Consider the following 18,987-nt stretch of genomic DNA (forward strand, 5'->3'; position numbering starts at 1 on the left):
TGGAGGGTTTATAATTTTCCAAGATACCCAAACCATTTAAAAAAAACTTTTCGCACTTCCCATTCCCAGTAGAAGTCCCAAAAAATGAGCTGTCAGTATAGCTGAAAAGAGTATCATCTTTCTTAAGGCAGATCCAAGCAGTTGGCATAATAAACCAAATAAATATTATAACTTTATCAAGGCTCAACAGTTCACAACTGGCACAGCCTCCGCAAAGTGTTGAGGCGTCAAGATTGATGATTTAGAAAATGGGCAAGTAGACTGACCGACGTCCCGCTGAGATGGACAATCAGTTCTTTGGGTTTTTTTTCGGTTGGTAGCCCGAATTCCGGGAATATCTGCCCCTCACTGGCCTATCATCGACTCATAATGTTGACATTTTTCCCACAGTTCAATGGGCATTAAAATACAAAAGTGTCTGTTTGCTCTTATCGGCGGGTGAGGGCCCCGAAAGTATCCGGGAGATGAGAAATGAGTCCGGCGACTGTCCCTTTGTTTGATTGACTTGGCCTGGCCTTTGTTTCAATGACTCGAAACATCTTGACGATAACTTGTCCAAATACAGACATCGACAAGGATGGCATCTAACTGGGTCGGGGTGGGAGGCCAGTCCACTGGGCGGACAGGAGGTCGGGCTGTTTGATTTCCAGCCGTGCCTTCAATTCAGTTTATTTTCGTCATTTCTTGGTTCAATGGGCGGCAAGTAGTTCAATATTTTCGACGTCATTTCCTTGTCATTTACTTTTCAAAGACACTGCAAGTCATTATTGTTAAATATTTATAAATTATTTATCTCTATGTTGTTCCAAAAAGTTTTGATTTTAAATTTTATACAATAGCTTCTCCCCACAGTTTTTAAAATACTTGATTTGTAAATCTGTATTATTTTTATTTTCAGTGTGTATTCCCCAATCTCCATCACATCATTAGGCAACGACACCAGCATTTCTGGCTGCGGGTCGTAAAGGAAAAGAAAATCCAAAGAAATTTCATTCTGTGTTGATTTGTTTGCCTGGCAATTATTATCCTTATCGTTGACATAAATCGCCATTTAATTAGCTCAATGCCTTTGTGTCGTGTTTGTACTTCCCATTGATTTGTTGACATTGTCTAAGTCGGTTAGAGCTCGAAACAGGACCATCGTCCAGGGCTACGTCCGGTCACTTGTCAATAATGCTCGAGTAGGTTAATAAGGATCACGAGTGTCTGCGGCTGACAGTTGGCAAATATTTTCGTCTCTCTCGCTTAAATTCCATAATTGGCTCATTTAATTTCCATGACAACTCACGCGAAAGTTGATATGGTATAATGAGTAATCAATTGGCAAAAAATGATTATAGCTGAGTATTTAAAAATTAATATTTAAACGCAAATATTATTTAAGGCCATTAACGCAAATATCATACTATCAAATAGGAAATAAGAAAAGAAACGTTGATGAGATATCAAGTCTTAGTCTTAGATCTTGTTCAGAAATATAAATATTTTTTAATTTTCCTCCGTCGCTTGTCTTACTAAGCTCGGTACAATGATATAATTAAACTCTACTTTAAAACAATTTAAACAAAATGTCCAATAAACTGAAATTTAGTTACCCCCAGGTGTTTCAGTTCAACAATGGCCAGTTTCAATAAATTGTAGTCCTTAGGTATAGCACATACAACCAATAAATCAAGGGCTTGGCATGTTCATAAATTACAATTAAAACTGAAATATAATTATGTTATCTGAACAACTTTTCTCCGAGGCGGCGGAGCAACCAGGTCACAAAACATTGCCACATTTCCATGGAACAATGCCAGGTGTGGGGCACACACATGGCGACCTTTGTGCGAGTATTTCACCTTTTGGCAACTATTAATTATGTCTCCATTAGACGGACACAATAGTCGAAATGTCGCAAAAGTTTTGCTGTTCGAGCATTTTGGGCATTTTCACAGTTTTGGCCGGTTTGGGTCCTTTGGCGATCATAAATCTGCATAAACTAAATCCTCGGAATCTCGTTCTACCTATCGTGCTTGTTTTGGGGCTTAATTAACATGAAAAGCGGTTTCCCTTCAACGGTTTACAGTCCATTTGGATTTTGCATCTCCTGGGAACCGAAGCATCTTTAAGATGGAGTCGCCCTTCCAGATGCACTTGCATAAGCCGATTAATGTCAGCTCCAAGGCGATTAGCTTCAAGCGTTGACTTTTAGCACTTAAAGTGCATTTCCCATCAGCTTGGCCCCTCGCTGTCCATTGTCCATTGTCCATTGGGCTGGGAGGTGCCGGCCAGTTGCCCTGGTTGTTCGTATCTGTTGGATGTGTCGCAGTATTTTATAGTTTAGCTTTGACCCGACCACGCCCTGCTCCCGATCCCTTTGACATTCCCATGCATCGTTCATTTTGTTTTCACTGCAATTTTCTTCGTTGTTCTACACAATTAACAGCTATTGCCGTTCAACCCGGTTCTCTGGCATGTCCTCCTTCCAGGGGTATCCTTGGGTGTCCTGCGACTTGCGGGCTACTTTCCCCTTTGGCCTGTTTGTTTGTTTGTTTGGCCGAGGACTCTCTCAGTTTGCCGGCTTGTTTGTCTTGTTAGTTGCTTGTGGGCGTGGCTCATTGTAATATGCGTTTTGGATTGTGTATCGTTCTGCGGAATATCGTGCCAGTCCTGTGTCCTGAGTGTTCCTGCCAGTAGCCTGGGTCCTTTCTCCTGAATCCTGTGCCTGTGACTTGCATAATGAGTAACATGTTTGTCCAAGGGCATGGAGACGAGGCAGTTTTTGCCAGTGGATGGGGTAAAGTGACTAGATGTTTAAGGCTATCGAAGAAGATTGCTTAAAATCGATTTAAACAAGTGATAAGCAAATATCTTTAACTGTTTTTTAGTTCTTGTACAGGATACTTGCTTATTTAGATGGCAATTGCGATTCTGGTCTAAACGAGTCATCTGAAAATAATTGAATTGAAAAAAAAAACCAACAACCGGAGAGACGACAATCGGAACTATCAACATCAGTTGCAATTGTGAGGGGGCAGCAACAAATGATTTAGAAAATGATTTATGGCACATTCATCTAATTACCAGGACCCGCAGACTGGCCAGGACACCGAAGAGGACTGGACACAGAAGCTGCAAACAAAAAGCCATGGCCATAGCCAGGATCCTGATGACAATTGTGTCCCATTTGTAGCTGTTGTTGCTCTTCTGCTGTGTGTTCGGGTGTGGCATTACTGTATTTGTCAGCAACATCATTGCCGACATTAATGACGCATGCCATCAGTCAGAGTCGAGCATCGGGGCTTAAGGAGCGGGGCAGGATGAGTGTCACAACAGGACCAGGATATGGTACGGTGTCTAAGGGGGGGGCAATGGGCCAGGGTCTAAGCCTTTTTCCGCGACTGCAGCGCATCAATCGTCATCAGTTGCGAATGTTGCGGCTGTAAAATGGGTTTCGTATTAATATCGCATCAATTATAATTTTCAGCTGACAACCGAATGCGTTCCCCATCATCCAACATCACCCCATGCCACCCACATTTGTTGCAATTCTTGCACCCCATTCTAGCCATCTGTTGTTGCCTTTTTTGATTGCGAGTGTGATTGACGATTTAGCCTGTTGGCCTTGTTTGTGGGGAGTTGGCTGTTATTCCGTGTAACCATTTTCCATTGACATTAGTCCACAATTCGAATTTAATTTACGTTGTTCGGCGTACGTGAAAAAATGCCCAGATCCATGTTGTAATGTTTTGACGGTTGTTTATTGATTTACCATTATGTGTTGTTGGCTTTTGTGAGGGGTGTGGCAACTGCGACTAATGGTTGTTTTGGATACAAGATATTTTGGATCAATCATATACTGACACATAACATGTAAGGCTTTAAATACCCAAAACTAAACGAACTTTAATTCTTCAACAAGTTGAGGGAAACTCTGTTGAAAAATGCACTTCGCCGGAAGCTCAAATCGAAGTTGCTTCTCCTCACACACCAAACAGGCACCTGTCCAAACCGATGTCGGGACAGAAACAAATCAAAAACTAATTCGTGCTCAACCAAAAGAAACATCCTCGAACAAACCTCGAGAACAGGATTTCAAAGCTTTTCAATGCCACCGGCAAGCTCCCCACCTCGGCGGCATCTGTCAGAAAAATAAACAAAACTGCAAATTTTATCGTCGTGAACGTTTATGCACAAATTGCTTCCAGGTTTTAGCGCTGTCGTGTCTGTCGCCTTATCGAATTTCAGGACGAAGATGCCACAGAGCACAGGACCGACTCCCGGATCCGTTTCAGCCTTCAGCCTGCGACAATGACGGAGATTCCGCGGCGGAGTAAAGTTTTCCTGCTCAAGGCGTAAAATGAAATCGACAGTAATTTGTGTTTATCTGTCTCTGTCTCTATCAGCTCCCTATCCCCATCTCACTCTCATCTCTGGCTGCCTCCGTGTTGGAATAACAATTGTGACAACTTTTGCTACTCCTGGTGTCTTGGAAGTATACTCTGGGAGTGTGTATGTGGGCTAAAGTTGAACAACAGGAAATTACTTTAATTCGAAAAGTTGACTCTATCAAACTATGGCATCTAAACGACGTCTGGTGTTAATGTGTGCGACAAATATTGTATTCTCCCCCCGACTCGGGTTCAATAAGCCGCCTCCATCATATTGCCGGAGTGCCTCCTTGGGGGTTGAGTCGGCAGAGCAGCCCTAAGTCACTTTGATGGCGCATAAGTAAGTGCCAATGAATTATTCATGTGCTATTTATACAAAATCGAAATGATAATCGTTCGCTTTAGCATTTAAATCAGTTCATTCTGGCATCTTTGGGAGGCCAACGATGTAACTCACTCTACATTTTTGTGGTTGACTCCTTAAAGGAGCTACTGCGATTGGAAAGCAAACCAATTTACATCTAAAGGGAAGGATTTTCTTAGAGGTAATTTTGTTAAGTTTAAAAGGAGATAGGTGGTTAAAAAATCAAAGGTATATTGCAGATTAAAGCCCACATCTAAGAGGAGCATTTCTTCTGCTTCCTTTAAGAGGATTTCCCTATCTAGCTAGCGATATCCATCTATAATTTCGACACCATATGCACCGATTTCCACTTACTTGCCACTTACGTAGATGGTCGACCACTTGCCCCTGCCTTGGCTGCTGGAGTTGCCCCACCAATTGACATTTATGACTTGTGCAAGCATGCAAATCCGACGATAACACGCCTCACCACACGCCAAAGTACGAGCTGGCGTAGTCCTCGAAGAGGAAGGCCCAGGAAAAAATGGCTAAGAACGGCAAATGCCACACGCTTAACAGGAGAGTCATGAAAGCATCAAGTTCCTATCTGTATTTATTCATAACTGCAATTTCCAGTCCCTAAGCCACACACATCGAAATGTGTGTGTCGGGCATGGATTTTTCTGTTAAATTGTCTTGTTGGGAGAAACTCGCACACACTTAATGTCCTGGCAGTGGAGGGGGAAATCCGATTTGCATGGCTGGTGGCAAGCTGGCATTGTTGGAATGCATTCTCCCCAGTTGACAGTTGATAAACGACTTGCACTCAGTTCTTAGAGTGTCAAGCTTGCTTTTCGCAATAGTACGTACAATCTGCTAGCCATATATAAAGCGAGTGGATGTGGCGGGCGGGATGGCGCTTCCCGGCGTATTATTTCAATTCGCGATGAGTGGAGAGCGCCACGAGTGAGTGATGATTGTCAGACAAGTCCTGTTCCTGCCCCACATCCCCACTTTCCTGAGGCAGGCCCGGTTTCTGGGCTTATCGCACACTTGTTGCCGGGCTTTGCATAATTTATGATCTTTGCCGTAATTGCTCTATTTTATGTCTTCACCCAACCATGGTTTAAAGACCTCCTCTTCCTCCAAAAAACCCAACTCGCTTATCGAGCCACTAGAACTCAAGGCGCGCTGGCGGCAAGGACTTCGGCACTTAAGCCTTTTAAAATTTATGTCAAATGCATTTGTAAAATACGGCAAACGTACGAGTGGTAGAACCGATTTCTATGCCATTTAAACTAACACGCACAGTGGTTTCAAACCAGAGGTTAGCTTTACAAATTAGCTTTTTAAAATTAGCCTTCTTTCATTACAATTTTTTTGTATTAACTAGAAAAAGTATGTATCTGGTCCATATGATTCTCGATTTTATTTTTCTTCTTATGTACCATCTAAGATCTTCTTTTGTTTTGGTCCTTCGAGACATATGGATCCAGTATGCCAAAAATCCTTTTAAAATGGCAAGGCGTGGCGTCCCAAAAATATATTCTTTTACTCTACGAGTAACAGGTATAAAAATCAGAAAGTTCTTAACCTGTAATCTGCATAAATAATATACTATATTTTTTAACTTTTCTATTAAATTGGTATACATTTTTGTGGCTACAAAGATTGACATAAAGCCCAATGTACAGCAAGGATGTCGATTGTGAAGGAAAAGGGTAAAAACAAAATGTGGCAACAGCGAAAAAATCTTGGCGCATTTTCGTGCAGTCGCCGGTCGTGGGAAATATTCGTGCATGGAAAATGTAATTTCAGAGCCCAGAGCACGTTGGTAGTCTCAGCTTTTGGCCATGTTCTCCGTGTTGCAAGGGTTTCGGGTTGGCTCCTCGACCACATATGCATATATACTTGTATGTTGCAAATGCTACAAAATGGCGACAGCGGCCATGTTCCCCCTTTGTCCCTTTCCACTGTCCACTTCAATATGTGCTGTCTTTATCAGCATCGCCATCGCCTTTTCCTTTGGCGGAGCTCTGGAGTTTTTGCCACGACTTTTATGGAAAATGCATTTAGGAGAGCACTTGGAGGAGAAGAACGCCCTAACTCAGCCATCCATCGCCGGGTCTTGGTCGTTTTGTCATCTTTTATCTTATGCAAATAGTGCAGGCTGCCAGCAAAAAACTACCTGACGCCATTCGAATGCCAGTTAAAACCACCAAAAGTTCAGGTGTGTGTGTTCCATATTTACACACAAGATAGTGGCCCGAAAGAAAAAATTTGGTCACGAAGTGCTGAAAATATTTGCTGGCATTAAACAAAGAGGTCACGAAGATGCCGTGCCACAGGACCACAGGCTAGGAACATTTTAAATTCTCATTTATTTTGTATTTCGAGAGGCGCAAAAAAGAAAACATTTTACATGCATATGCCGCAAATCAATACGCACTTCAGTGCAAATATGTTTCTTCTGTGTGGCATGGTGTGTGGGTGTGCATCCTCATACACACACCCTCCTGCGTGTGCGAGTGTGAGTGTTGTGCAAATAAAATGGCACCAACAAGCACGCACCATATTGTATTTATGTAAATTTATTTCCGTTACATTTCCGCCGCTCAATTGAAAATCGGCATGTGATTTCCCATTTTTTCCTTCATTTCTCTGGCGAACAGTTGCTGGGCTGTTTTTCCTTGCCAAAGAAAAAAAAAATAAAAGAATTGTATGAAAAAAAGTATTTAATACAAAATAAAAAAAAAAGGGAAAACTGCAAATATGCGTTTTTGTTGAAGGCCTCGAGGTAGGCCTTTGTGGCATGTTCAATGTGGCAAGTCAATCTGAATAACAGATTTTGTTGCCATCGTCTTGAGCGGATTTTCTGCTACGTCCAATTCAAGGAACTCAATTGGCCCGCCCGAGCACCATTGTGGAATATTTGATTTATTGAATATATTTCCCAGAGTTACATTGTGACGGTTATTGAATAAGTTTTCCTTGGTTTTTGTGCTCGATCGATTCCAAGTTCTCCAGAGTGCCTCGAAACTCAAAGTTTATAGAAATTTAAATGGGTTCTGTACTCTTTTTGTTATAATTTCGTAAAACTATAGGATAAGGATAAAATTCCACTAAAAAATGTAATACTATCGACCACGACATTTAGAATTAATTTACTCAGCTGACGTTACATTTCCAGTGCTCTACTTTTTGTGGGAAAATAGTGGTAATTATACTTTCATTCGAACTTGGCTCAGTTCTTTCATTCGTTTGAAATTTTAATTTGGTTTTAAACAGCTTTCTTTGCTCAGAGTGTAGTTTGTAAAGTGGAGCAGCCAATTTAATTTCCTTCTGGCTTATTGTCCTATCTAAATTGTTTGGCTCTTTTCGCTTTTGTTGCTGCTAAAAGCCAAACAATAGCCGTCTATTGTTTGCCGAACAAACTCAGACAAAGGCCAAACTTTTGTCTCCATCTCGGAGTCGCTTAGTGAATTCCGATGAAAGTACATGGCAGTGGCTCGGGATATGGACACATGTTGCAGACGATGCGATGCAGAGGAAATTACGAAACACTCACTGCACATTTCGCATGGAACTGGCTTAATTAAACGTTAAAAGAACATCAATGAGCCGATGTCGGATCAAATACGCTTCATAGCTCATTATCTTTCGGTTGACAATGGAGAATTCCCATCAAAATGTGCAGTCCATATGGGGAGCTCACTCCCTTCCCCACACATGTGTTTAATTTCCTGCAGGCCACAAACTATTTGTGGCATAATGTGGCCCATTTTGGCCATTCATGCCTCCATTTCTCCTACACTTTTACAAACTTCAGTGCCGTTGATGGACTTGCCGAGTTTTAGCCAAAGTTTCTAGTGTCAGAATGCAGTCGCGGGCTTCCTCATGTTGCACCAAATGTTGTCTAATAATCCAAAAATAGACCCTAACTCGGTGGCCGCAAAACTTCGTCCGTCTCTATCCTGGATGGCAAGGAACTTTGCCGGAGTGTAGTGCAAAATCCTGGCCAAGCCCCGGGATGTGGCAACAGCAGCAGCCCGGCAACATTGGCACATTCATCATTTTTGGGGAGCTGTGGCCAGGACCAAGGATGTGGCATCAGGCAATAGCAGCTGTTGCAGTTCAAGCAGCAGCAGTGGCAGCAACGGCGAGGCAACTTCTTGTCACATGTCACGTCGGCTGCTCCGCTTCAGGGGGTGTAGGGGGTGTAGGAGCTAAAGGGGCGTGGCAGCCAAAGAATGCGAAACAGGCCCGACGCCGTCCTTCTCTTTAAGATTTTTCTGCGGATCCTGAATTTCCTGATTTTCCTTCGTTATGGGATGGGTAGGGATTAAGGTGGTTTTAAGAGTCCCAACTTAAGATATATATTATTTAAATTTTATAATATCCAAAGAAATCTAATATAATCGAAAACCATTCAACCATATATTCAACCATTCAACCATTGTTGACGATAACTATCGAGCCCCATAGAAATTTAAGGAACACATATATTATATGGATCATGTTACCATTGCTCTTCTTATTTTATTGAAAACATGTTATTTAAAAGTTTCAGTCATAATACAAAATTTTTGTTTTAAAAAAAATAATCAATTTTATTTTATGCAATGTCCGATCGTCCAGATCAACCAGAATGGGGCATAAAATTTTCGAAATGCTTCATTATCCCCCAACGTGTTATTGTGGCCATCATGGGATTCCTGGCCATTGTGAACGCCTACACAATGCGAGTTTGTCTCTCGCAGGTCATCGTGGTGCTGGTGGTACCGAAGAACGTCACGAACCACCATTCGCAAGCGGTTTGCAAACCAGAGGAAGGAGACTCGGTCACTCATCGGCCTGGCGGCGACTACGAATGGTCGGAGAAACTGCAAGGCTTTATCCTCGGTTCATTCTACATCGGATATGTTGTGACCCATATTCCCGGCGGAATTTTGGCTGACAAATTTGGAGGAAAATGGGTCCTAAGTCTGGGAATCTTATTGACGGCTTTGTTTTCCTTTTTGACGCCTACATGTGTTAATTTGGGAGGCGCTAATGCTTTGATTGCCCTACGTATCCTGATGGGCTTTGGCGAGGGCACCACCTTCCCAGCTCTGAGCGTTATGGTGTCCAACTGGGTTCCAGCAAACGAACGTGGAAAACTGGGATCTCTGGTCATGGGCGGATGCTGCTTGGGCAGCATAGTCGGAAATTCAATATCTGGTTTGATCCTCGACAGGTTCCACTGGCCTTGGGTCTTTTATTTTTTCGGAATGGCGGCGTGCGTGTGGTTTATCATTTTTACACTGCTGTGTTACAGCTACCCCCATTCCCACCCGTTTATCAAGCCATCGGAACGTGAATATCTTATGAACGAGATTCCCCAACCGAAGCAAAAACCACCGGTTCCGTGGAAAGCGATCCTCACAAACTTGCCCATGATATCGGTAATCATCTGTCAAATCGGACACGACTGGGGATTCTTCGTCATGGTGGCGGACTTGCCCAAGTACATGGCCAACGTCATGAGGTTTTCTATCAAATCGAATGGACTGTACTCCTCCATACCTTACGTTGTTATGTGGCTAATGGCGGTTGGCAGTGGATGTGCTTCCGATTCAATAATCAAAAGCGGATGCTTGAGCAGGACCAATACCCGGAAAATTATGACTGCCATTGCTGCTTTCGGCCCGGGTATTTTCATGGTGGCTGCATCTTACGCTGGCTGTAATCGCCCCTTGGTTGTGATCCTCTTCACCCTCGCAATGGGTACTATGGGCTCCTACTACGCTGGTATGAAGCTTTCACCCCTGGACATGAGCCCCAATTACGCTGGCACCCTGATGGCCATGACCAACGGAATCGCTGCCTGTGCTGGCTTAGTATCTCCCTACGTAGCGGGCTTGTTGACCCCGAATGCCAACATGACTGAATGGCGCGTTGTGTTCTGGCTGACCCTCGGCATACTCTCTGCCACAGTTATTGTATACCTCATCTGGGCATCTGGGGAAATCCAGCCATTCGACGATGGCACCAACTCCAACAAAAAGAAAGAAGAACCAGCCAAATAAGGGAACTGAAATTATTGGAATTCTTCGTGTTTCGAAATGCTGGCTCAGACTAGTGCTAGTGATCGATAAAGATCATTTGTACTTTGCGCCTCAAATAACTTACTTTTAAAAATCACTGTGGACGACAGGTGGACGAATCTTATGACTTAGTAGTATTAACCTTATGACAAAATTTTCTGTCCACCTCTATTTGAGAGATATTGTTTAAATACAATTTTTTTTTAACCATTTACCAATAGTTTTTTGTTTGGAAGAAATTTGCGTAAAACAGGGAAAGTTAGCTTCGGGCAACCGTCGACATACCCCTTCGGTTGAGATTTGGAATTTTTTTTGTCCATTTTTCATGATGGCATCCCTTGAAAATGGGGTTTTCCCCTATAGGGCCCACAGTGATGGCTATATATTTCCCAATTCTCATCCGATTCTCAAGCGGAGTACCTTAAACGATTTCTAGATCGATTCCCCACAATTCTGCATCAAAATCCTAAAACAAAATATTTTTCATATTTTTTGTCCATTTTTCGATGGGGAGATGGGGTTTCCCTTGAAAATGGTGTTTTCCCCTATATGGCCCACAGTGATAGCTATATCTTCAACAATTCTCATCCGATTCTCAAGCGGAGTACCTTAAACGATTTTTAGATCGATTGTCTACCATTCCGCATCAAAATCCTGAGACAAAATATTTTTTAGATTTTTTGTCCATTTTTTGTGAGGGATCCCTTGAAAATGGGGTTTTTCCCTATAGGGCCCACAGTGATGGCTATATATTTCCCAATTCTCATCCGATTCTCAAGCGGAGTACCTTAAACGATTTCTAGATCGATTCCCCACAATTCTGCATCAAAATCCTAAGACAAAATATTTTTCATATTTTTTGTCCATTTTTCGATGGGGAGATGGGGTTTCCCTTGAAAATGGTGTTTTCCCCTATATGGCCCACAGTGATAGCTATATCTTCCCCAATTCTCATCCGATTCTCAAGCGGAGTAGCTTAAACGATTTCTGGACTGATTCTCCACCATTCTGCATTAAAATCCTGAGACAAAATATTTTTTAGATTTTTTGTCCATTTTTCGTGATGGGATCCCTTGAAAATGGGGTTTTTCCCTATAGGGCCCACAGTGATGGCCATATCTTCTTCAATTCTCATCCGATTCCCAAGCGGAGTACCTTAAACGATTTCCGGTCTGATTCTTCACCATTCTGCATCAAAATCCAGAGACAAAATGTTTTTTTAATTTTTTGTCCATTTTTCGATGGGTAGATGGGGTTTCCCTTGAAAATGGGGTTTTCCCCTATATGGCCAATCCTTATCCAATTGATCCTTATTTGATTTTGGATTAAATATGAAAAGGGTCCCCAGCATATTATACTCATATTATTTCATTTGTTTATTTTAATCGCTTTTATATACATTTTAAGTATCTGCAATGGATCTGGATGGATGGTAATTCAAAGACGGATGGACGGCAGCGTGGACTTTAAGCGGACTTGGACAAAGAGATGGATTTGGCAATTTGACAGGAGAGTTCTTCATAGGCCTGGAGAAGTTGCACCTCATAACTCAATCGAGACAGCACGAACTGTTTATTCGTCTGGGAAAAGTGAATGGGTCCAATGCTTTCGTCAAGTATGATGATTTCAAGATTGGCATCGAGGAGAAAACCTATTTATTGGATGGTTAAAAGAAGTTTAGTGTGTAAGAGTTTCTAAAATTCCATATTCAAAAATATTCCTTACATAGTTTGGGTCTAATCATCATTTTGACAAATGTATGTGAAACATTGTACTCCCAACCGTGGCAACTTCGGCAAAGAATCCCGTATAAGTCATCCTTCTGTTTGCCCTCTTTGTAGAACCTTCTGTTTAGCTGACTGTAAGTTAAAGAATTTAATTTACGATACGATTACGATTAATGATATACCTTAATGCACAATTTGGTAACCGCCAGCCACCACCAAACTTTTCAGCGTAATTATATTTATGAAGGTGAGTATCCCCGTGAAATGTTAAGAATATCATGTTCGTATGGTATTTATTGAGGGAGTCTCCTGCGCTTCCAGTGTGATTTCCAATTGATTCCAATAGATAGGCAGTATCCTTGATGCAAACCATGAAATCATCATACTTGACGAAATCAGTGGACCCATTCACTATTCCCAGACGGATAAGCAGTTCGTGCTGTCTCGAATTAGTGATGAAGTGCAACTTATCCAGGCCTATGGAGAGCTCTCCTGTCAAATTTCCAAGCCCATCTCTGTATTCATTCCAACTTCGGGTAAAGTCCACGCTGCCGTCCACCCGTCGTTGAATCACCATCCATCCAGACCCTTTGCAAGGAGCCTCAAATGCATCTCCTCAAGGCAGCTTTATATGGGAAATGTCTTTGCCGGCGTGGGCCAATAGTTTAATTGATCACATTTCCACATTTTTTCAATTTTTCAGTTCTTAATTTTTTTGGTAATTTTAATTATTGTGTAATCCTTATCAGCTCTTCACTTTATTGTGGCTTCTGATCAGAGCTTAGTCTGGTAAATTATTTGCAAGACATTATTCCTCGGCAACAATTGTGTCACCAAGGACTAAAACTAATGGAATCACTATTATAACTCGCGGATCTATGGCGTGCTTTCAGTTCTCTATATTACAATTGAATGAAAAATAAGCCGTGCTTGTCTAAAAACGAAAAGTCTCTCCACGCCAACTTTTATGATAAGAACAGTTTCGGGCTTTCGTAAGGGTATTGATGAGGTTTGCGGCATCAAAGGTCACATCCGTTAGATTATTTTTGTATTTTCAGAATCTTTAATCTCAGCTTATTTTTTTAAGGGGGACGAAGTCATCTGTGGGTGCTTATATACAAATATATATATACAAATTATATATACAAATATACATATACTTATGACTAGTATATTCTATTTAATCGGTGATTATTGATTTCCTGCAGTATAAAATTAAGCTACTCTGAAAGCTTACCAATAAACTATTACTACATTATTATAACTATATTACATATTATATTTATATACTAATGCTTATGAAAAGTTGTTCATTCCAAAAGTTTAAACTGCGGAAATAGGCAGACGTAAGAATATATGTACTTAATCGATTTGACGAGTCATAACGTCTAGAGGCTATCTAGGGTTAAAGGTATAGGTCGGCTCTAAAAACAGAATGAAAGTGTTTTGGAGCTAGCAACCGAAACTAGGCCAAGAAATAAATAACAAGATTGTAAAATGAGCTTGGCGCTAAAAAACGAAACCAAAGATTCAATGCCGCACTAAATACTATTAATTTCTTGGAAAATAAGATTTATAAACTGTTTTTCAGTTTATAAAAAGAAAAAGACTATAGAGAGCTATAGAAAAAGACTTGATATTTTTTTGTTTCATAATTATATTTATTTTTGGAGAATCAGTAGATCGTATATTACAGCTTTGTATCGAAGTGGTGGATCAGAGTGTTAGCTTCGGCGAGGAAGGATAAGTTCTTAAGCCTTGCCCTTGCCGTTGCGCCTCCTCACGGAGGTGCGGCGACGAGCACCAGCACGACCACGACGACCGCCGCGCCTGCGTCCACCGCGACGTCCAGAGCGGCGGGTCTTGCGGCCCCCACGGCGACCTCCCCGGCGACCACCTCGGCGACGGCGACCGGCACGGATGATGCGGCGGGCACGGGCGTCATCCTTGTTGGGTCGCACAATGGTGTCCTTGTCGTTGGTGGTGGTGTCCTTCTCCTGCTTGTTCTCAGTGGCGGCACCATCTTCGCTGCGTCCCTCCAGTTCGCTTTCCTCTTGCTCCTGCTCCTGGCGCTCTAGTTCCTGTTCCTGGGCAGCCAGCTCGGAGTCCTTCTCACCGTCGGTGGTCTTCTCGACCAGCTCGGAGCCGCGGCGAGTGCTCAGGACGCGGCTGCGCTGGGCCGCCGCCTCGCTGGAGACCACCAGGCAGCAGAGGGCCGCCAAGGCGAAGATCAGGGCGTATTTAGCTGACATTGTTGCTCGAACTGTTGCTTGGGGAAAGCCGGAAGTGGTTGTGATGCTTTCGAGGTGACACCTCCGGTGTTTTATACTCCTCGATCCAGCCAAGAACTTTGTGGCCAGCATCTGTTCAAATGTTTTCCCACTGCAAGATGTTGCATTATACCTGCCCCACAGCTAACAGCTTGCACCCTTCCCCCACTCCCTCCAGCCATCTTCAGCTGTGTTTGCTCCCCACCCGCCGCACCAAACTCGATTCGATACCGTCCGGCTATTAATTTGATCTTTTGTTTAGCTTAGTTCCCTGCCTTTCAACTGCAGCACTTTTTCCGCCACCGCCTTTTCCCGGCTCACGGTTCATTTCCTTACAAATTGCTTGCCCTCCGGCTGGCTTCCTGAGCTGCGTCCGCAAATAATTGGTTTCGCCATTGCCCTGGCTCCCCGGGCTCAAGCTATGATTCCCACAGCAGCCAGTTGGCCAGACGAGTTGGCCAGAATATCATTTAAAAAAAAAAACAAGCCAATGGTGCACAAAAGCGTTTTAGTTGCGCTTTCGTTTGATTTAGTCGAGCAATGCCCGTGGCCCCAGGGAGGTATTGGTAATTCAGAAAGGATTTCAGAGTCTGCGGAGCTTCCGGAATCGGAAATGCCACTTGAAAAAATATTCAATCATTGGTAAAATAGTTCAGTAATTCAGGAGAACTTTGAATAGAATATAATAAAGTCGTAGTGTTTCTTTCACTGATCCTAAAACAAACTCCAATCATGACTATTAAAAACTGCAGAGCAAACATCTAGCGGCTATTTAGTAACACACTTTAATGAATTAAAAACACATTTTCCGTGGCCCCTAACTATTTAGTTTAGTAGCAAAGGATCGCAGGATGCTGAAGCTATCGGGATATATCTTTCGGGCAACCTGCCAGCAATCAAACATATTTATTGCGCTTAAACGCTTTGCCAATAATTTCTGCTTCGGCAGCTGGTGGCGCAACTCGAAGGTGGAGCACGTGCCGCCGGAAATCACGTGGCCGACATTTGTTGAAATGATTTACAATTGTTGATTATTTGGCCTAAAGAGCTTGAGTTCCCCCACAGCTTGAGCTAAAAAGGAAATTTCACACAATCTTTAATTTGATTTAGGGCAGTCATGTACAAGCGCCGAGTGGTGTTCAATTGGTTCATGTAATGGAATGGAATTTATTGGCGTAGCCTTGGCTCCGATTCGCAGGACTCCTGAACGGGTGTGCTTGAAAAACTAATTAAATGGCGCTTACAGTGGGAACAAAGGATTTTCAATTTCAGCCAACAAAAGAGGTCTCGCATGTCCCTTTGCCAAGGACTCGACATGTCCAACTCGAAGCTGCGCCGGTTGGTAGTCAATGTCTTGGATAGTTCTTGGGCAAATTGGTCGAATAATACTTTACTAACATTTTTGTATTATATTATTATTATTTATTATTTATATATTATATTAGTGTATTATTATTTGTATTATATTTAAGATATTAAATATAAGATATTTTATAACCGAAAAACTAAAATTCTTACAAACTTAATACTTCATTTTCGTTTTTAGTTACTCATCCCAGCCGCTTGGGGAAGGGTGTCAGATGGATCAACACGTTACTGTAGAGATCAACACGTTACTGTCACACTACTTCAATCACCTGACCGAGCTGAACACATCTGAACTCCAAATACAACAAAAATAAAAATATTTTAGACAAGCTTCAAATTAGGCTTCAACTAAATGTCGCAGAGCCCGGAATATGAAGGTGTCTCCTCCTCGGATGGCCTACCTGAGGTGCGGATTATGATCGTGGGCCGCGATCCCGGTAATGCCCTGATCTTGGCACCTGAAATCTCTCAGGTAGCATCTGATCTTCATCTGGAAGAAGAAGACTCGAACGATTCGAGAGTGATTCTAGATGCGATAGAAAGCGATGACGAGCTTTCGAATGTGGCCACACCCAGTGGTGTCACGGAGCGGGATGCGACTAGTAATCTGGAGCAGCTTCTCAACGTGCTGGCTCGCTGCGTGATGTGCAAGAATATATCCTTTACTGCCCTCTTCCAGTGCCCGCGGGGCCACCTCATCTGCGCCGGCTGCTACGAGATCCGCGTTCACGACAAGTCACATACCGCCGGACTGAGCACCTGCCCAGAGTGTGGAGTGCGGATCAATATCCGGGAGCCCATCCAGAATGTGGTAGCTGAGAGCTCCGTGGCTAAGATACCTGTGGCCTGTGAACATTGTGGCGCCAAGATGCTGCGGTCCGGCCTGCGAGAGCATTTTCTGCGATCTTGCCCCAAGCGCCTGGTGTCCTGCCAATATCACAGATTGGGCTGCGAATGGGTGGGCGAGGCCCCGATGCAGAGTGACCACCAAAACGTGTGTCCAGTTGGGGGCAAGACTGGCTTAGAGCTGCTCGAGAGCCTCCAGTTGAAGCAGGCCACCAGAGATGCGAAGGACCGCATAATCAGCCAAATTCTGACGATAATGCAACTTTCTGATCTCAAAATGCGTCGGTTGCAGATTCTGCCGCAGTGCAATCGGTTGGGCTTGTTTCCTATGGATACCTTTGTCAGTGTGGCACGGTTTCAAGCTTACCATCACCATTGGGAAGTGCTTCTCAAGTGGCAGAGCTCACCCCGAGTGCCGACCAGCAAAGAGAACTCATCCGAAGATTCAAGTAAAAATTCCAATAAAGAGGAGCCCGACAGATTGCCGAACAGCTCCGAGAAATCATCCGAAGATGGAAGTGAAGCTGCCCAGAAAGAGGAGCCAGGTAGTGTACCGAAGCCAGATTCACCGGCTTTCAATACGTTGATGTTCCAGTTGCGCCTCGAGTCCGCCGACGATTGCCGCTCCACAATGGTGCTCAGCTACACTTTTGTCCAGGGAACCTACTCGGAGGTCCGGTTTATTCCCAATCTCTGCGAGCGATGTGAGTTCTCCAAGGATCGCATTACGAGTCCACCCTCGGTATTCTACAGACATACTCATACGCACTGCAGCAAGCTGGTGAACGAGCGCGGAATCTTTACCCGCCTCCTAATGGTTACAAACTAATTGGACTCCATCTCAGGGACTTGGAGCATAGGTATGGTAGTTCATAGTTGTTTGACGATTTTCATTTTTTGCTTCCTCGATAAGAGCGATTTTGGGTGGCCATTACTATTTTGTTAGGAAAATTAAATTGTTCAAAAGTTCAAAAGAAATATGAAAACAAAAAAAACAAAAATTATATGTTTAAATCATATATTTAATAAATTTTATTATACGATAATCAAAACACGAACTTCAATGGTGTTTCACATCGCATTCCTTACATTTTCACAGAAACCCATTCCTGAAGGCATCAAAATGAAATGGCCAAGAACCAGCAAAGGTCCCGAGACGCAGTCCCCCAGCCAATCCGACTAAGCCTTTTTTCCTCGGCTCGGAGGGCGGAGGCATCACCTGCTGGGGGCCAGGCCCTGACAGCCGAGTCGAGTGCACATTTGCCTAAGTTATTTGACTTTCTCCGGGTGCCGCACAAAGGGCCCAAAGCAGCAAAAGAGCAAATGTGTGGGCCAGGTCTGGGCCTCGTTGGCAGCTTTTTTTCTTGGAGCCTTGTTGCCAAAACATTGGGGTTCTGCTCTCTGTCATTGTCCTTCGCAGCGACGCTCTGTCTCCGTCACTCCTGAGAGGAGAGGGCTGCTCTGAATAGCTGGGGGCTCGAAAGCGTGTCAGAGTTTGCATTAGAGCTCGACATGGCTGCAGGGACAAAAGCGGGTAGACTTGAAAAAATGCTTAAAATTTAGAAAACTAAGGCTTAGTTGAAATTAAGATGATAAACCTAAAAGATGGACAAGTATTCATGATATCACAAAATGGCTGGTTGACCTAAGATTAAAGATTTCAATATAGTTTTTTTTAAGTGCAAAATTTATAAAGTTCATTGCTGGTTGTTGTCTCTACTTGATTGAGTTTTATGCACAGTTAATCCCGCAGTCCCTTCGAACTCGTCGGCCTCCCAGCCCTTCAACTTTGAACTCTGAAGTGTCGCTTAATAGCCGGCGGCCTGAACACACGTGCAGCACATCCTTAATTTGACAGACGAGTTTTAGGCCGGGGCTCCGGCTTCATTCAGCTTTAAAGCCATCAACTCGACTGCGTACTTGAACTTGGCCAAGTGCTAGGAAATGGAGCCCTGCAACGGCAGCCACTTG

The 18,987-nt window shown here is 43.2% G+C and overlaps 3 protein-coding genes across 3 annotated transcripts; 1 reads left to right on the top strand and 2 right to left on the bottom strand.

The window, feature by feature from the left end:
- Nucleotides 1–9,251: 9,251 nt before the first annotated feature.
- On the top strand, nt 9,252–11,017 carry LOC108131130 (putative inorganic phosphate cotransporter). Its single transcript, XM_017249861.3, has one exon. The coding sequence runs from the start codon at nt 9,342–9,344 to the stop codon at nt 10,785–10,787; it is 1,446 nt and encodes a 481-aa protein (XP_017105350.1). The 5' UTR covers nt 9,252–9,341; the 3' UTR covers nt 10,788–11,017.
- Nucleotides 11,018–12,157: 1,140 nt separating this feature from the next.
- LOC108131133 (fibrinogen C domain-containing protein 1-like) lies at nt 12,158–13,436 on the bottom strand. The gene is made up of 3 exons (XM_017249863.3): nt 12,715–13,436; nt 12,531–12,664; nt 12,158–12,456 (listed from the first exon to the last, which is right to left on the bottom strand). The coding sequence occupies exons 1-3, from the start codon at nt 13,107–13,109 to the stop codon at nt 12,272–12,274; spliced, it is 714 nt and encodes a 237-aa protein (XP_017105352.2). The 5' UTR covers nt 13,110–13,436; the 3' UTR covers nt 12,158–12,271.
- Nucleotides 13,437–14,171: 735 nt separating this feature from the next.
- nur (nemuri) lies at nt 14,172–14,841 on the bottom strand. The gene has a single exon (XM_017249899.3). The coding sequence runs from the start codon at nt 14,782–14,784 to the stop codon at nt 14,284–14,286; it is 501 nt and encodes a 166-aa protein (XP_017105388.2). The 5' UTR covers nt 14,785–14,841; the 3' UTR covers nt 14,172–14,283.
- Between the last annotated feature and the right edge of the window lie 4,146 nt (nt 14,842–18,987).

This window comes from Drosophila bipectinata, chromosome 2L (assembly GCF_030179905.1).
Source record: "Drosophila bipectinata strain 14024-0381.07 chromosome 2L, DbipHiC1v2, whole genome shotgun sequence".
Classification (NCBI taxonomy): Eukaryota; Metazoa; Arthropoda; class Insecta; order Diptera; family Drosophilidae; genus Drosophila; species Drosophila bipectinata.